Source organism: Siniperca chuatsi, linkage group LG2 (assembly GCF_020085105.1).
Source record: "Siniperca chuatsi isolate FFG_IHB_CAS linkage group LG2, ASM2008510v1, whole genome shotgun sequence".
In the NCBI taxonomy this organism is placed as follows: Eukaryota; Metazoa; Chordata; class Actinopteri; order Centrarchiformes; family Sinipercidae; genus Siniperca; species Siniperca chuatsi.
In genome coordinates this window covers 26,696,565-26,710,218 of record NC_058043.1, presented here as the reverse complement: position 1 = coordinate 26,710,218, position 13,654 = coordinate 26,696,565, and the positions used below count along the sequence as shown (strand labels likewise).

The window sequence follows — 13,654 nt, the reverse complement described above, 5'->3', positions numbered from 1 at the left end:
TTCTGAGGGCTTCACTTCAGACACACAGACCTTGGTGGACCAGAGATCGAAGTCTCTTAAGCAATATAAAATATAGGTTTGGCTTAATTTAAAGGCATTAGCTGCGGTTCCCACTGAAACAATGCATAATAATAAAACCAATAACCAACAAGTAAAGCACTCTGACAGCCACTGAAACATGATCTGGCTCGGTTCACTGTATCATACACCCCAACAAGTAGGGATTCAACAGTTAGATATACACATGGAGCAGCAGCTGTGGTCATATGTATGACTATCACTAGATATAAAACCTGAGTTGTGTTTCAGGTGTAGTGAGTCCATCAGATATATTTGATAAATGTTATAAAAATCTGTTCAGCAAGAAAAGTTTATTTGAACGCTGCCTTCAGAAAGACAAAGACAGGAAATATGGAAAACTTTTGCTTCAATTCTTTAAATATGTTTTCATTCAAAGACTAGATAACAATATATTTTTTAAGAATAATTAACTGATCCCAAACATTTCAAAAGCTGCACAATTACTCGAGGAAACCAAGAAACAAAAATAAATCTGATAAGAATCCATAAACTTTCACATTATTAAAGTCAAACATCCCAATGGAGAGGGGGACGGGAGAAAAATCGAAATATTATATAATTTAAGCAAAATTGATCTAAAGGTTTAAAATACAATATTAAATACCACAATCATACTAGTCAAGAACAGAAATGGAAGGACGTGGTTTAAAGAGGTTTAACACACTTCTATCAACCTAATAAATACAGAATGTCATCTGTAAGATGAGTTTTGGCTACACCAACAGTTTCATATGAGGATACCATTGTGGAAAATACATTCTACAAGCATATACTAACGGAAGTGTACGTACTCTGAGCTCAGTATTGATCAATGTCGAATCTGCCAATCAAAACCAAACCAAAATCAAAAAAAAAAAAAAAGTCTAGGGGAGATGGATTTGCTTAGCATTGTTGAAGATACGTGTAATGAATCTTTTACATGATTGTTAGTTGTAAAATGTTTTTAACAGCATGGCTTTACTGCATTGTAACTACAGTGCTTTTAAAAAGTATCCCACCCCTTTTTCATGTCATTTAAAAAAAAAAAAAAAAAACTGCATCAGAGTGGATGTAATCAGGCTTTTGACAGTGACAATCTGCAATAAATGTCGCAGAGAATTAACGTCTGGACTCCAGCACAATAACATTGCTGTTTTTAAACCCGTCTGACCATAGAACCCTCATTAACTTGGATTCCGTCTTCCGGCAATCACTTCCTCAGATGTCTTGAGTTGTTTGTTGTTGTTTTTTTTTTTTTTTAAATAGTGGTTTTCTCTTTGCCTCTCTGACATAAAGCTGCAGCTGTTCAAGCAACAGTTGTTTTACGAACACTGTCTCCCAACTCAGCCACAGAGCCATGTAGGTCATCATGACTGAGCTTTAGGCTCCATGGGATATTCAGTGTCGCGAAAATGTTTTAGTATCCTTCTCAATTGGCGCTTTTCAGTAACTGAAAATATGTTAGACTTGTTAAATTAGATCCAGATTATCTCTATTCAACACATTGTGGGACTCACAAATTGTTCCCCTCTCATGATATATGTGTGTCATAGTAAAGGGGATGAAGTACTCACTCACTGAGTTTTATATTTGTACCTTTTTTGGTCAATTTGTAGAAATTTATTTCCCACCTTTTTTCTGTTTTTTTTTTTTTTTACATCCACTGAGATTTAATTCAAAAAGCAAACATCCACAGGGAGGTGAATAAATTTTTTATACACTGTAATCTGTCTAATCAAAGTCTAGTATACAAAACATATTTCACAGTCTCCTTTTTCAATTCCTTTAACTGCACATACTGGTATACACAATAACTTAGACGTTCGAACATTAAGTTAGTGCCAGTATTGCACAGAAAAAAATATCTCAATCTTTGATGACTCAACAAAGTTGTTGCTAAATAAACTGGGTGGAAAAAAAAAAAAAAAAAAAAAAAAACAAAATGCTATAAGTCAATCAAACTCTAAGAAAGCCACTGCAGTAGTGATCATAATATAATTTACTATAAAATGGAAGAGGTGGACAAGGTGGAAACAACTTATTTAGTCCCAAAAACTTCAGTCTGCTGGTTTACAGATAGCATGACAACATTGTTGACATGGTGTCCAATGTTGCTGGTGAAAAGATATATATATATTTTCTTTTTAAAAGACAGTTTCAGTTTTGGGCTGAGCGAGACAACATTTGGGGTTAAATGACCACTCAAAAGTGTAATAATGGTGAGAGGGTGAGGGTTGTAGATTCCTCAAGTAAGAGTGTGAATCAACCAACAGCACACTAACCACACAGTGGGCTAATGGATTTCAGCTATATCCATCCCACTGCCCAAAACCTGACATAACAGTCATGAAGAAAAGCCCTACACCAACATAACAACATAACAGAAGACATCTGAGAAGAAACACGCCTGGGTTATAATGTCACAGCACCTGGAATGCCTTTGGTGATTCTTCAAATAATAAAATCATACTATTACAGTCCAGAGGTAAATCTGTAAAATGTCATATGTATTCTCACCAAAAGAAAAACGGAAACAAAAAGAAGAAAATGGCAGAAAGTTGCACCGGAGAACCGGTGGTCTCCGCTGTGGCCACAGATCTTCTTCCGTCTCTGCTGAAGTTAAAGTCCTTGCAGCGCTCTGCAGTTAGTACAGACGCTCACTTTCTTCTTAACCAAGAAATCACATGTTGATGCCCGCTCCAGTATGAGTGGGTCTTTAATAACTGATGGATCTTTGGGGGGCAGTCCCTGGCACACAACGTACTTCTCCAGGCCCAAAAGCAGACCGACTACTTCAGTCACTGAGGTTAAGCGTGCTGGGTACTTGTCGTACAGCGGGTGGGTGGGGAGCAGCGGCTGCTTTTGGACAATGACCTGATAGCAGAAGCCTGGGTCGATCAGCACCATGGTGTCAGTCATGCTGGACTGTTTAGAACACTGGATGAGCTGCAGCTGCGGGCCCTCCACCATTATGGCATACCATAGGATTGGCAGTACAGAGGAGCGCAAAGACTGTAGCAGTTTCATTAGCTGGTTTTCTATATCCGCACCACTCCCAGCTGGGTTATCAGCCAAACTGAAGATCTGTGTGATCTGCAGAGAGCAACAGAATGAAAACAAATACACAAAAAGGGGTTGCATTATATGTGGCTATTCAGACAAATAATATGAAAGGTCTCAGCAGGACACTTACCATGGGCAACTCCTCCTCTTCATCATCTTCTTCCTCTTCTTCTTCTTCCTCATCATCATCAACATGCCTCTGACCATGTCTGCCTGCGTGGGATTTCTCTGCACCCCATCTGCTTAGCTGGTCCTGGATTGATAAAGGTGAACTCATGAGCTCAACTATTAACTGCCGACAGTGAAAACTCAACCTGTAGTTCATGTACAATTAAAAATATCAAATCATATCGAACCTAAGCTGAAGTGAAATTGAATTCCAGCCGCATCAAATTGTATCAAATCAGCATTAAACTGCAGCGTGTGGCATTGTTACATATGTATCTATTGTTTAGCTTAGATCATGGACCATGTACCAAATCATGGGATAGATATACACCCCTAAAATCTACCCAGTGTAACTAAATTTTACAGTGGGAAGTATCTACACCTCCACTGAGTATAAACTGTCTTTGGTGTGGTGGCGGTTCCCTGCTTGAGCTAGCAGTACAAGCTTACACTTAGCTGCCATTTTATTACTGTAAGTACACCGAGCTAAAAGCTTCCTGCAATATATCCTTCCTTCATGAAGGTTAGAATGTTCAGTTTTTGTTGAAACTGTTTTAGAGAGGTGCTGATTCAACTGTACGATGATTTAGGAGGATGTAGTTTGTGGTGCTGTGGAACTGTATATTGCATTATACAGAGAGTTTGTAGTTTGTAATATTTTGTCTACCTATTAATATAAATGGCGTGGACAAAATATTTAAGACACCTCTAAGTATAACACAATTCAATAGCACCAGAGACCATAAAGTTGAATCAACATTTCTTTAAAACTGTTTAAATTAAAACTTGACATTATAGCCTTCATGAAAGTACAATTTATTGCAGGGCTGTTGTACTAGACTGCATTAGCAATGTGACGAGCTGACGTTTGCTATCTTGTATCAACAATAAGCTACATCGTAGGTTGCTAAAGCTTGACATCTCAGCAGCCATAGAGGTAACAGAAGAGTAACCGACATTGATCTGCAACACTTGCGAGCCCTCGCTCATAAACTACCGTCATGTTGTACATAGAGAATGGAAAATCTTACTGACTGCACCTTTCATGCTGACTTGGACATGGAGTTGAAGCGGTGCAGCGATTCAAGTGATAAACATGGAACAGCAGTCAAAATGGAAAGAAAATGAAGAGCAGAGAAGATCACGATGATTTATAGGAGTTTTCTGGCCACTGAGCAGCAAGCATGCTAATCAGCATGAAGTGGGTTTGGTATTGGGCGAGGTTGGATCGTTAGTGATTTTAAATTGAGAAAAAAAAAATCCTCTGGCCTAACTAAGTGTCTTTATATTTCTGCCTCATCAGCATTCATGACACTGTAAGTGAGACAAATACTAAAAGCAGAATTTGTGCACAGTCAGTATTTGCAATGGAACCAGGATTATGAGGCTTCGTTCACAGCGTTTGCCTGCACACTATACTAAACAACATAAACAGTGCAGTTTTGCATTTACGAGAAGCAGCAGGGCATGTGGCAAGCACCACTTAACTCAGATATTACAAATTCTAGCTGTATAGCCAAACATTGTTCACACCTGCAGAACTCTTTAAACTCCAGTGGTTATGCCAAAGATAGATACCAAATATGTCAGGCTAGATTTTGGGGAAATATGTGTATAAAGTTAAGCAAAATACATCCACATTTCTACTTGATGGAATGATGCAGCCATAAAAAAACATGCAGTCTTGGGCTTAGATATATATATATATATATATATATATATATATACACCTCAGTGTAAACATATAGCGGCACCGAAAACTGCTAACAAACTGCATCACTGATGCACTGATGATGGGTCACGAAGCATCAGATATTGACCACAAGAACAAACTGAAGGAAAGCCAAGAAGAGAGGGGTGACGAGGAGAGAGAGCAAACAGCTTGGCAGTGATATGCAGCCTTTATGAGGAGATCAAATTAACTTTTAGGGGTGACCTGGTGCCAAGTGGTTAAGACGCGTACCATATAATTGCAACAGCCCCAGTTGGATCCCGTCCGCCTTCGTTGCATGTCATACCCCTCTCTCTTTCTCTCTTAATGTTTCCTGTCTCTATCTACACTGTCAAGCTGTGCAATAAAAAGGCAAAAATGCACCCAAAAATTCACGTATGTACTGTCACATGGACAAAACTCGCAAGAGAGCAGAGGACAGGGGGAGAAGGAGCACTCCAACTTGAGACAAGACAACAGAAATCGACACAAGCACACCTGTTGCAAAAAGATGAATCAACCCCGAATGGAACACAGAGTTATAGAATGCATTGCCATGGATTGGTGAAAAACCTGGTCGAAATAGAGTTGGAACCAGGCGTGGAATCATCACACTGAGCCACAGACCAAAGAACAGCATGACAACAGATACATAAGGAAATGGACAACGTGCCAGAAGCGATTGTGAAGTGTAAACAGAAGGCCATGATGACTCATGATGAGTCAGGTTTAGTGCTATTAAGCACTGGGCAGCAAGAATTTGTACACCATCAGCCAGAAAAGTGCAACTATCTACTAAAGAACGGTGGGACATCTCAAGCAAACGGCTCCTGAACTTAAAATATAGACCAATCACAAAATCCATTTTTGGCCTGATGGAGAAAAAAAAAACAACAACTTACTAGTTCAGAGTTGTTGTGGTTGCTGATGTGAGGGACTCTGTCATGCAGTCCATTTCGCTGTCCGAAATCCAAATGATTCAACTGCTCAAAGACAAAACCAAGTTGACATTCTGTTTGGTGAGATAAGGTGACAAAAACATGCAGATAATGAGCTATTTTCAAACCTGCATAGATGATTGGTGGTTTCTCACATTCAGTTCGTAGTGGTGTTTGCTACCGCTGGCAGGCTCAGGGCTCCAATTCATCTACAACAGTGAGACATAAGCAAAGGAAGAAGAAATGACAAATTCTTCCTTAACTTTCTAATGAAAATGTGTGGAGGTTTTATCTCCAGGAGAATGCAACTATCTTCAAAAACAACCACTACAAGCAAAAAGAAACAATAAAAAGATTTGCACACCAAAGGCATTGGGAACTCACTGCTTGGAAGTTACTGTCATCATCTTCATTGTCAGTGAAGTCCAAGCCAGACTGCGATCCTTTGTTTTTCTTTAAATTTGACTTTCGACTGTATGTGTAGTGTGGTCTAGGTCTGCCCGGCAGCATCGAGCCATCTGGCCCATAGTCACCTTGTCCCATCTGGAAAGGCAGCAAGTGTCTCTGACAAATGTAAGCAGAGAAATATTTCAAACCAACACTCGTCAAGTCAAGTCAATTTTATTTATATACGGTAACCCAATATCACAAATCACAATTTGCCTTAAGGGGCTTTACACTACTACATCATTACTGCAAGAAACAACTAATTAATTAAAAATTGGTAGGGCCTTACCATTGCCTGTCTCTGACACTGACGTAGTCGACACTTCTGCCTCTTCTTGTTGCTGCCTCCAAACTTGGGTTTGTCTATACAGAAATCACATGTGCCGCAGTCTTTCCTGCAGAGACAGGCTTTACATTCTCCACAGGATCGCCGCTTCCGCTTCTTATGCCACTGAAAACAAGAATAATAAGAGAACTTAGCACAGATATAAAAGGCGTTATGAAACAATCAAGTGAACATGAGCGATAATTGCATAATTCTGTCAACTGTATAGGAAGTGGAAGGGGCATTATAGTGAAATGTTGTCTGCTTAATTAAATTCAAAACCTTCCAAAATTAGTCTTCTAAACTTTGAACAAATTAAGTCAAGTACACCATACAGAGGAAAGACCACACACAAGCATAGGGAAACTGAGAAACCCAAATAATCTCCTTGAGTTAACATGACAGTCGTAACGTAATGTGCAACTTTGTTTCGATGAGACAGTGAGTGCGTTTCCATCCACCTGTTTTATGAGCATTTTCCATTTGCTCCACTGAAGAGACGAAAACATCAGATCTGCGTCGGGCGATGAGGAGAATGTAACCTTCCTCACATTAAACACATGAAACAAACATAAATGCCATATTTCCATCACATTGTTTTCCATCATTTGAGGTTGGACTGGCGCTCTTTTAATCAGAGTAGTGGATGGAAACACGCATTCATTTGCATTTTCTATTGCCGATTCTCTGGAAATTCGGTTCAAATGTGCGCTACATTTGGATGGAAACTTGGTTTAGTGAGAGTACTAATAATATCCCTTCCAAAAACTTATTCATTTTTTAACCCCGTCAAAAACCAAAGACCCGGCCTTCAGTTTGCCACTGCTGTGAATGGTCAATATGGGTTATTGGTCCAACTGAAACTGTATAATCAGCCACATTCTGACAAAACTTTGACCATACAGAGCATACAAACGGACAGAAAAAAAGTACTTTTCTATGAATGTTTTGATAGTTGTTTTCCCACCATGAGAAGTAGTTACTACTGGAGTACACAGTAAATGACACGAAGTCGACCACAGCTATGGTTCTCTACGAAGGAGAAATCTGCCAACTTTCACTAGACACTATTCAGGCCTAAAAGGGTTGAGGCACTGTTACAACATACATATTGGTTGATTCTGAATCACTTTAAGCAATCACGTCTTCAAAAAACTCACATCGTCATCGTCGTCGGTTGACATGTCATCCTCATCGTCAACGTCCACGTTGACTGAGAAGTTCTCTGTGTCACTGCTTTTGAGACTCAGGTGCTGTGTGAATAAAACATTATCAGTGAGAGTAGGAGAAAGGTATAGCAATAATATTGAGTATTAATAAATACAGATATAATTTGGACTACAAAAAGTTACCTGTGAGTCCGTAACTTCACTCTGTAAAAAAAAAATCGTTGTTAGAACGTCGATGAATTCAATGAATCATTCAGTGTCAAAGCCACAATGCATGATTACACTGTTGACATTGCAATTACATCCCATGCGATACAGTGTACACAGTCTGTATCCAAATGTGGAGAATTTGGAATAAGCGAAACAAGTCTGTAAACCAGCCTGCAGAAAAATTGAATATTCTTGGCCAATAGTCGTATTTGAAAGATTCTTCCTTCTATAAACACAGCCAACAATCAATATTGACTTAACAACCAAGCAGAGGAAGCCTTGCTTGAAAAGCTTGAAATTTGCCAAAGAAAACATGCGGTATAACAGGCGGTTTACATGTTCAACAAGAAGCCATGACAATCTACATGACAGCTTGTGAGCAGCAAGCACAGAAAATATGTACATTTTTAGTGGATTATACAAGCTTTTATTACCTGGAAACTCATGCTGTCATCAAATGTTTCAGGAATGTCATTGTAAGGCATCTGCTGCAAGAAGCCTCCACTTCCAGGGGCCTGGTGGAACACACAGAAAAAAAGGCATGAATGCAAGAGTAACAAACAATAAGCATCAAAATAGACAATAACTATACCCGGCAGCTTACCTTGCGAATAGGACATATACATTTGCGTTTCCGGCATATGCGTTTCCGGGACTCTGGGCTCTGCAGTCCATGTTTGCAGTTGGCGCACTGCCCGCAATTCACTGTGTTGTGGCATCCCACACACTGTCCACAAGGAATCCACTACAGGTGACATGAACAAGAATAGAAAAGCACGTTTGTTTGTTAATTCATTTATATCCATGTCTCATTTGTATTTTTTCCCCCCACACAAATTTTAACGTTTTCATCTGGATCCTGATTCCGGAAACTCATACAGGAAATTTGTCTTTTTAGTGTTGAAGAATATGAATTATCTTTTTGTTATGTACCTCCATGCCAGATGAAAAAAACAAAAAAAAAAAAAAAACACTTCACACTGCCAAAAGTGATGAAATGTTCAGCCAGTTTCAACAATGCAACTTTCAAAACATTCACATAATGTGGGCATTCTGAATCCATAGTTTAAAAACTGTGTTATTAAGTTCCCAATGTACGATATGCTAAAGTTTTGTCTAGTCAAAGTGGCTAAATGTAGCTGTTCATTCACACAGCTTGCTGACAGAATGCTTTACCTTTCTGAAACGAATCATCGGATGCTCTTTTGTCTTTGAGGCTGCTGGAATTCAAAAGAAATAAACATTGTAGGATGAGTAAAATTGTTAAAAGGTTATTTTCATGATTTTTTCCCCCCTTCCTATTTCTAACGCTGTTTTTGCCTCAGAATCATGACATTGCACACCTATAAACTGACATACCCCAACAGGTGGGACAGCAGGGCCTCTTCCTTTGCTTGTCATACCATGTGCCTGTGAAGGAAATACCACATTTGGCACAGACCCTGCAGAGAAACACGATAATCGCTCAGTCCATCTGCATATATCAACGACTCACCACAAACAAACCCTTTTGACTGAATGGAAATGCTCAAGTGTCTTGTTAATTACATCAGCAGTTTTAATTATAAGGTTAAACGATTGAAATATGAACTGAAGTAATAACGGACTCACAGAGTGTTGTCCTCTGACCCAATTTCACCATTTATGGAGGGGAGCGGGAGCGGTCTGGATGACGAGGGATGGGGAAGTCTGATTTTATCTTCCCCTTGCAGATCCTCTTTGCGAGAGCCTTGGTTTGGAGTTCCCATCATACTGTGCGAGGAGACACTTGGCTGGTTGGAGTAGTGGTTTTTGGGCCCAAAACTGGGGGTGAGCCTGTGGTGGGAGTCTGGCGTGTCGGCCCTCTCTCCTCTGTCCATCAAGCTAGACTCTGAGGAAGAGCGCTCCCGGATCTTTCTCTAATCGATAACAAAGTTAACTGTAAGACTTACAAATCTTAAATGGTTTAAGTTTTAAGTGATAAAAGAGGCAAATACCTTCACTCTGTTGCGAACTCTTATGGGTGGTGCTTCGCCATCGTAGAACTTTCCTGTCTTGTATTCAAAGGCTGACAAGTCAAGAAACCCCTCCAGCACTGAAACCAGTTCTACTCGGCTTCTCACTCGATCACCCCGTGGACTGCAAAGGAAAATAACAATTACAGCTCCAAAGAGCTGGCTGACAACCACTAAAAACTACAACATCCTGTTGTCATCCAGTCACATGCTTCAGCTCCTTAAGTCCTAATGGCAATTAGAAGATAACAGATTTATTTAACCATTTCTTAAAAATGATAAACAATTACAACTAACAATTATTTTTACTATTAATTTATCTGCTGATTTTTTTTTGATTAAACTGATTAGTAAAAAAAAAAAAAAGAAACACCCATCACAAGTTCCCAGAACCCAAGGTGACACTGTGAAATTGATTGTTGTGTCTAACCAGTTCAAAAACCCAAAGACATTCAGATTACAATCATGTAAAAGTGAAAAGAGCAGCAAATTCTCACAACTGAGAAGCTTAAACCAGCAAATATTTTGAATTATTGAAAAGCCAACATATTACTTGCCTAACCTATGTGTGTTATTTTTAAAATCACAGAAGACACGAAGCACTGATGATCAGAAAGTAAGCATATTCAAGCACACGAACATAAGAGAAGAAACAAGTCAACCTGTCCTGCAGATGCTAGAAGGCTTATATAAGCGGGGTTGTTTTTGTGAGAGAGAAGATGAGAGCATCGGTACCAGGAGTCGCCCTGGTACCAGAAAGTAGGGGAAATTTTCGGCAGACAGGTGTTCCGCTTAGCAACAGGGTAATGCCACACAATCCATCTTACCAATTACAAAGTTCCGCGTCTGATTGATTGAATTATTGACCAACCAGAAACATCCCATCCCATCAGGTGGAGCTTAGTAGGAGAGGTATAAAAATTGATGCCGGGAGAAATGTTGTCGTTCTGCATTCTGAATCCAGACCCTTCGTATTTCAGATTTGTATTGTACTTTCTGCAATCCGAAGAATGAAGCATCTTATACCTCAGAAGTAAAAGTCTCATTCTTCTGTATCTGTTTGGTTCCTACGAACCTGACAGTGGTTATATATTTAAAGTTATTGAAGGCTGAACAAGAAGAAAATCAACCACGACACTATCTAGTATTTACCTCAAGTAATATACATCCTTCTGTCCCATGCTACAACCTGAGCGCCGAACAACTTCTTTGCGTTTCCACCCCTCTCCAAGTATTGGCCACTCAACCCATCCTTCATCAGGATGTGATCGCTTACGGCGGGGAATCTGAAGCCTGGATTTAGCAGAGGAAATGGGAATTATTCATGTTAGAAATCTTTATACCACATGGGAAAAACAAACTGCACGGGAAGCCATCCAAGAAAATGTTAATATGCTAAGCTATGTGGTGTTATATACTTATTTTCTTTCAATAGATTGAAGCAAAGTTACCTACAGGTTTAAGTCGAGCTGATTCATTCAACAGCAGTTGAAACAAATAGAAAGACATTCAAAATGTATCGGCAGTTCCTCTGAATATCACTATTAAACCTTTAGGACAGATTTATTTACATATAATTATACTCTATTTCCTACCAAGCAGCTATAAACTGTAACCCCCTTGCTAGTGTACTTCATCTTGTTAACCATTTCCTTTAATTGAATACACTCCTTGTTGAATTCAGTCTTCCAATCAGTCTTAGCACGTATGCATCACCACTGCCAGCTCCATGGTGATAAAGATAATGATGTGGCCCTTGTGCTTGCACATGGCAATAATAATCTAAATCTAATCCAAAGATAATCCTGCTCATTATCAGACTACGGTACAAGATATAAGGGCTCTGCAGACAACCAATGTCCATACCATGTTAGAGAGAAGATCTTATGTGACAGCTTATTGCACTATTATGACACGACCACAGACTGGAGTAAAACAAAATTATTCAACCTACTGATAAATCTTTTTCAAGGTCTTCTCGCTGCCCACCATGCTCTCACTCCTTTCACTTTCTCCTGCCAGGCTTTCTTCCTCTGGATCATTCCTATCAACACTATCGGCATCATCGTCATCCTCAAGCGGCTCAAACCAGTCAACAGGAGGCTCGCCACCAGTGGCCTTAGCCTCCTCCTGTTCCTCTCCTGGAGTTTCCTTTGCTGGATCTGAGCTGGGGTTTTCATTTGTATGGAGTCTGTCTGAGGGTGCCAAAGGCTCCTGTGCTGGTGCTGCCACAGAGGTTTTTTCTTCTTTGCTGCTCTCTGTGGTTTGTCCCGCATCTTCTTCCACAGGCTTTCTGCCAGGGACCACGTTCTCAAGTGGTTCCTCGTTCATTGATGCACCAGTTTAGGCTACAAACGGTCCAAAGTGTTTCCCTGGAGACAAATAAGATATCCTCTACAGTCGATCGTGCATCCCATTTACAGTGCTGTATTTTCGCTTTGTCCGTGGATGTAGCCCATTGACCTTGGTTTTGGGAAGGTAGAGGAACCGTCAGGATGGTTGTCAGCTGCTTAGTTTTTCATGACAGAACCTGGGAAAAGAGGATGTTGTTTAGAAACAGAGATTAAACACGCCGTATGTCCAGTAACGTTACAGTATGCCTAGCTCGATGGTTATGTTACTGTAAGGTAATGTTAGCATATAAGAACGAGCTGCTCATACATCTGTTTTATACTCGATGGCAATGACTTAACGAGCAGACATTCACGTATGGTTAGCACAGCATTTAAAAGTATTTACAACCAACTAAAAACACGGGATGTAGCGTTATGTCCCAATGTTGTAAACGCTAACGTTAGCTGACAAGCTTCTATTAGTATATATCTACCACGTATCCATGGTTAGTTAGCTAGCAGTGGGATGTAACTTAGCGTTAGCAAATGTTAAACACAACGTTAGAGACACTAGCTAACCTCAACAGCTTAAGTGCTGTTACTGCTGAAAGTGCTCTATTTCTCTGATGTTAGTCACGATTATTTCTTAATACGTAACTTTGTTTAGCGACGTACCACATAATACCAGTACAGCGATGCCAATGCCACTTACGTTAGGTTAGCTGGAGTATAACGTTAAACACTGAAACTGCAAATGGGAGTAACGTTAGCCACCGTTAGCTACAGCATTCCTCCGTGGTTCCTATGCCAAACTGAATTGAGAGCTGTGTATCGCTACCATTTTACAAATAACTGCGGTTAGGTAGGCCAACCAAACACGCACCCTTGGAGTAATGTTGCCCATATGCTTAGCACTCTAATCACAACAAACACCACTTCGCTTTACCAGGTAGCGCTAACGTAGCTAGCTACCATGCACCACGCAATAACGGAAACGATAGTAGGAACAAAGAAGGCTAGACACCAAAGAATCAAATCCGTTTGGTTCACGGATGTAAGCTCTGACCCCGCCTATAGAATACAGCGCTGAACAAACAACGTATAGGTCTACTTTGCATTAACAAATACAATTACTCAATTGTTTTTCAATTTAAGGGGCTTTATAATTATAATGTGATGGTAAATTCAATTATCCACCATAATGTATTATAAAAACTCAGTTTCAATGTCCCTGTG

The 13,654-nt window shown here is 39.8% G+C and overlaps 1 protein-coding gene across 7 annotated transcripts; it reads right to left on the bottom strand.

Moving 5' to 3' along the window:
- Positions 1-352: 352 nt before the first annotated feature.
- mbd1b (methyl-CpG binding domain protein 1b) lies at positions 353-13,489 on the bottom strand. Of its 7 annotated transcripts, none has more exons than XM_044219617.1 (18): positions 13,131-13,489; positions 12,040-12,615; positions 11,238-11,378; positions 10,068-10,209; positions 9,703-9,989; positions 9,451-9,533; positions 9,268-9,311; positions 8,696-8,836; positions 8,526-8,606; positions 8,065-8,085; positions 7,873-7,965; positions 7,174-7,254; positions 6,677-6,838; positions 6,325-6,504; positions 6,096-6,149; positions 5,905-5,985; positions 3,254-3,376; positions 353-3,153 (listed from the first exon to the last, which is right to left on the bottom strand). In XM_044219617.1, the coding sequence occupies exons 2-18, from the start codon at positions 12,414-12,416 to the stop codon at positions 2,680-2,682; spliced, it is 2,565 nt and encodes an 854-aa protein (XP_044075552.1). In that variant the 5' UTR covers positions 12,417-12,615; positions 13,131-13,489; the 3' UTR covers positions 353-2,679. The 7 variants fall into 7 exon arrangements, with proteins under 7 accessions (XP_044075552.1, XP_044075545.1, XP_044075525.1 ...); XM_044219610.1 differs by having other exon boundaries at positions 6,069-6,149; positions 9,268-9,308; positions 13,131-13,488; XM_044219590.1 differs by having other exon boundaries at positions 6,069-6,149; positions 13,094-13,487.
- Between the last annotated feature and the right edge of the window lie 165 nt (positions 13,490-13,654).

Bases quoted from the DNA above. Each gene is read 5' to 3' on its own strand.
- mbd1b (XM_044219590.1), bottom strand. From the start codon at position 12,416: ATGAACGAGGAACCACTTGAGAACGTGGTCCCTGGCAGAAAGCCTGTG. The intron at 9,990-10,067 runs GTATTTGCCTCT...GTTATCGATTAG, and splicing joins GAGTTCGCAACAGAGTGAAG to AGAAAGATCCGGGAGCGCTC. The intron at 6,150-6,324 runs GTGAGTTCCCAA...TCACTGTTGTAG, and splicing joins ATGACAGTAACTTCCAAGCA to ATGAATTGGAGCCCTGAGCC.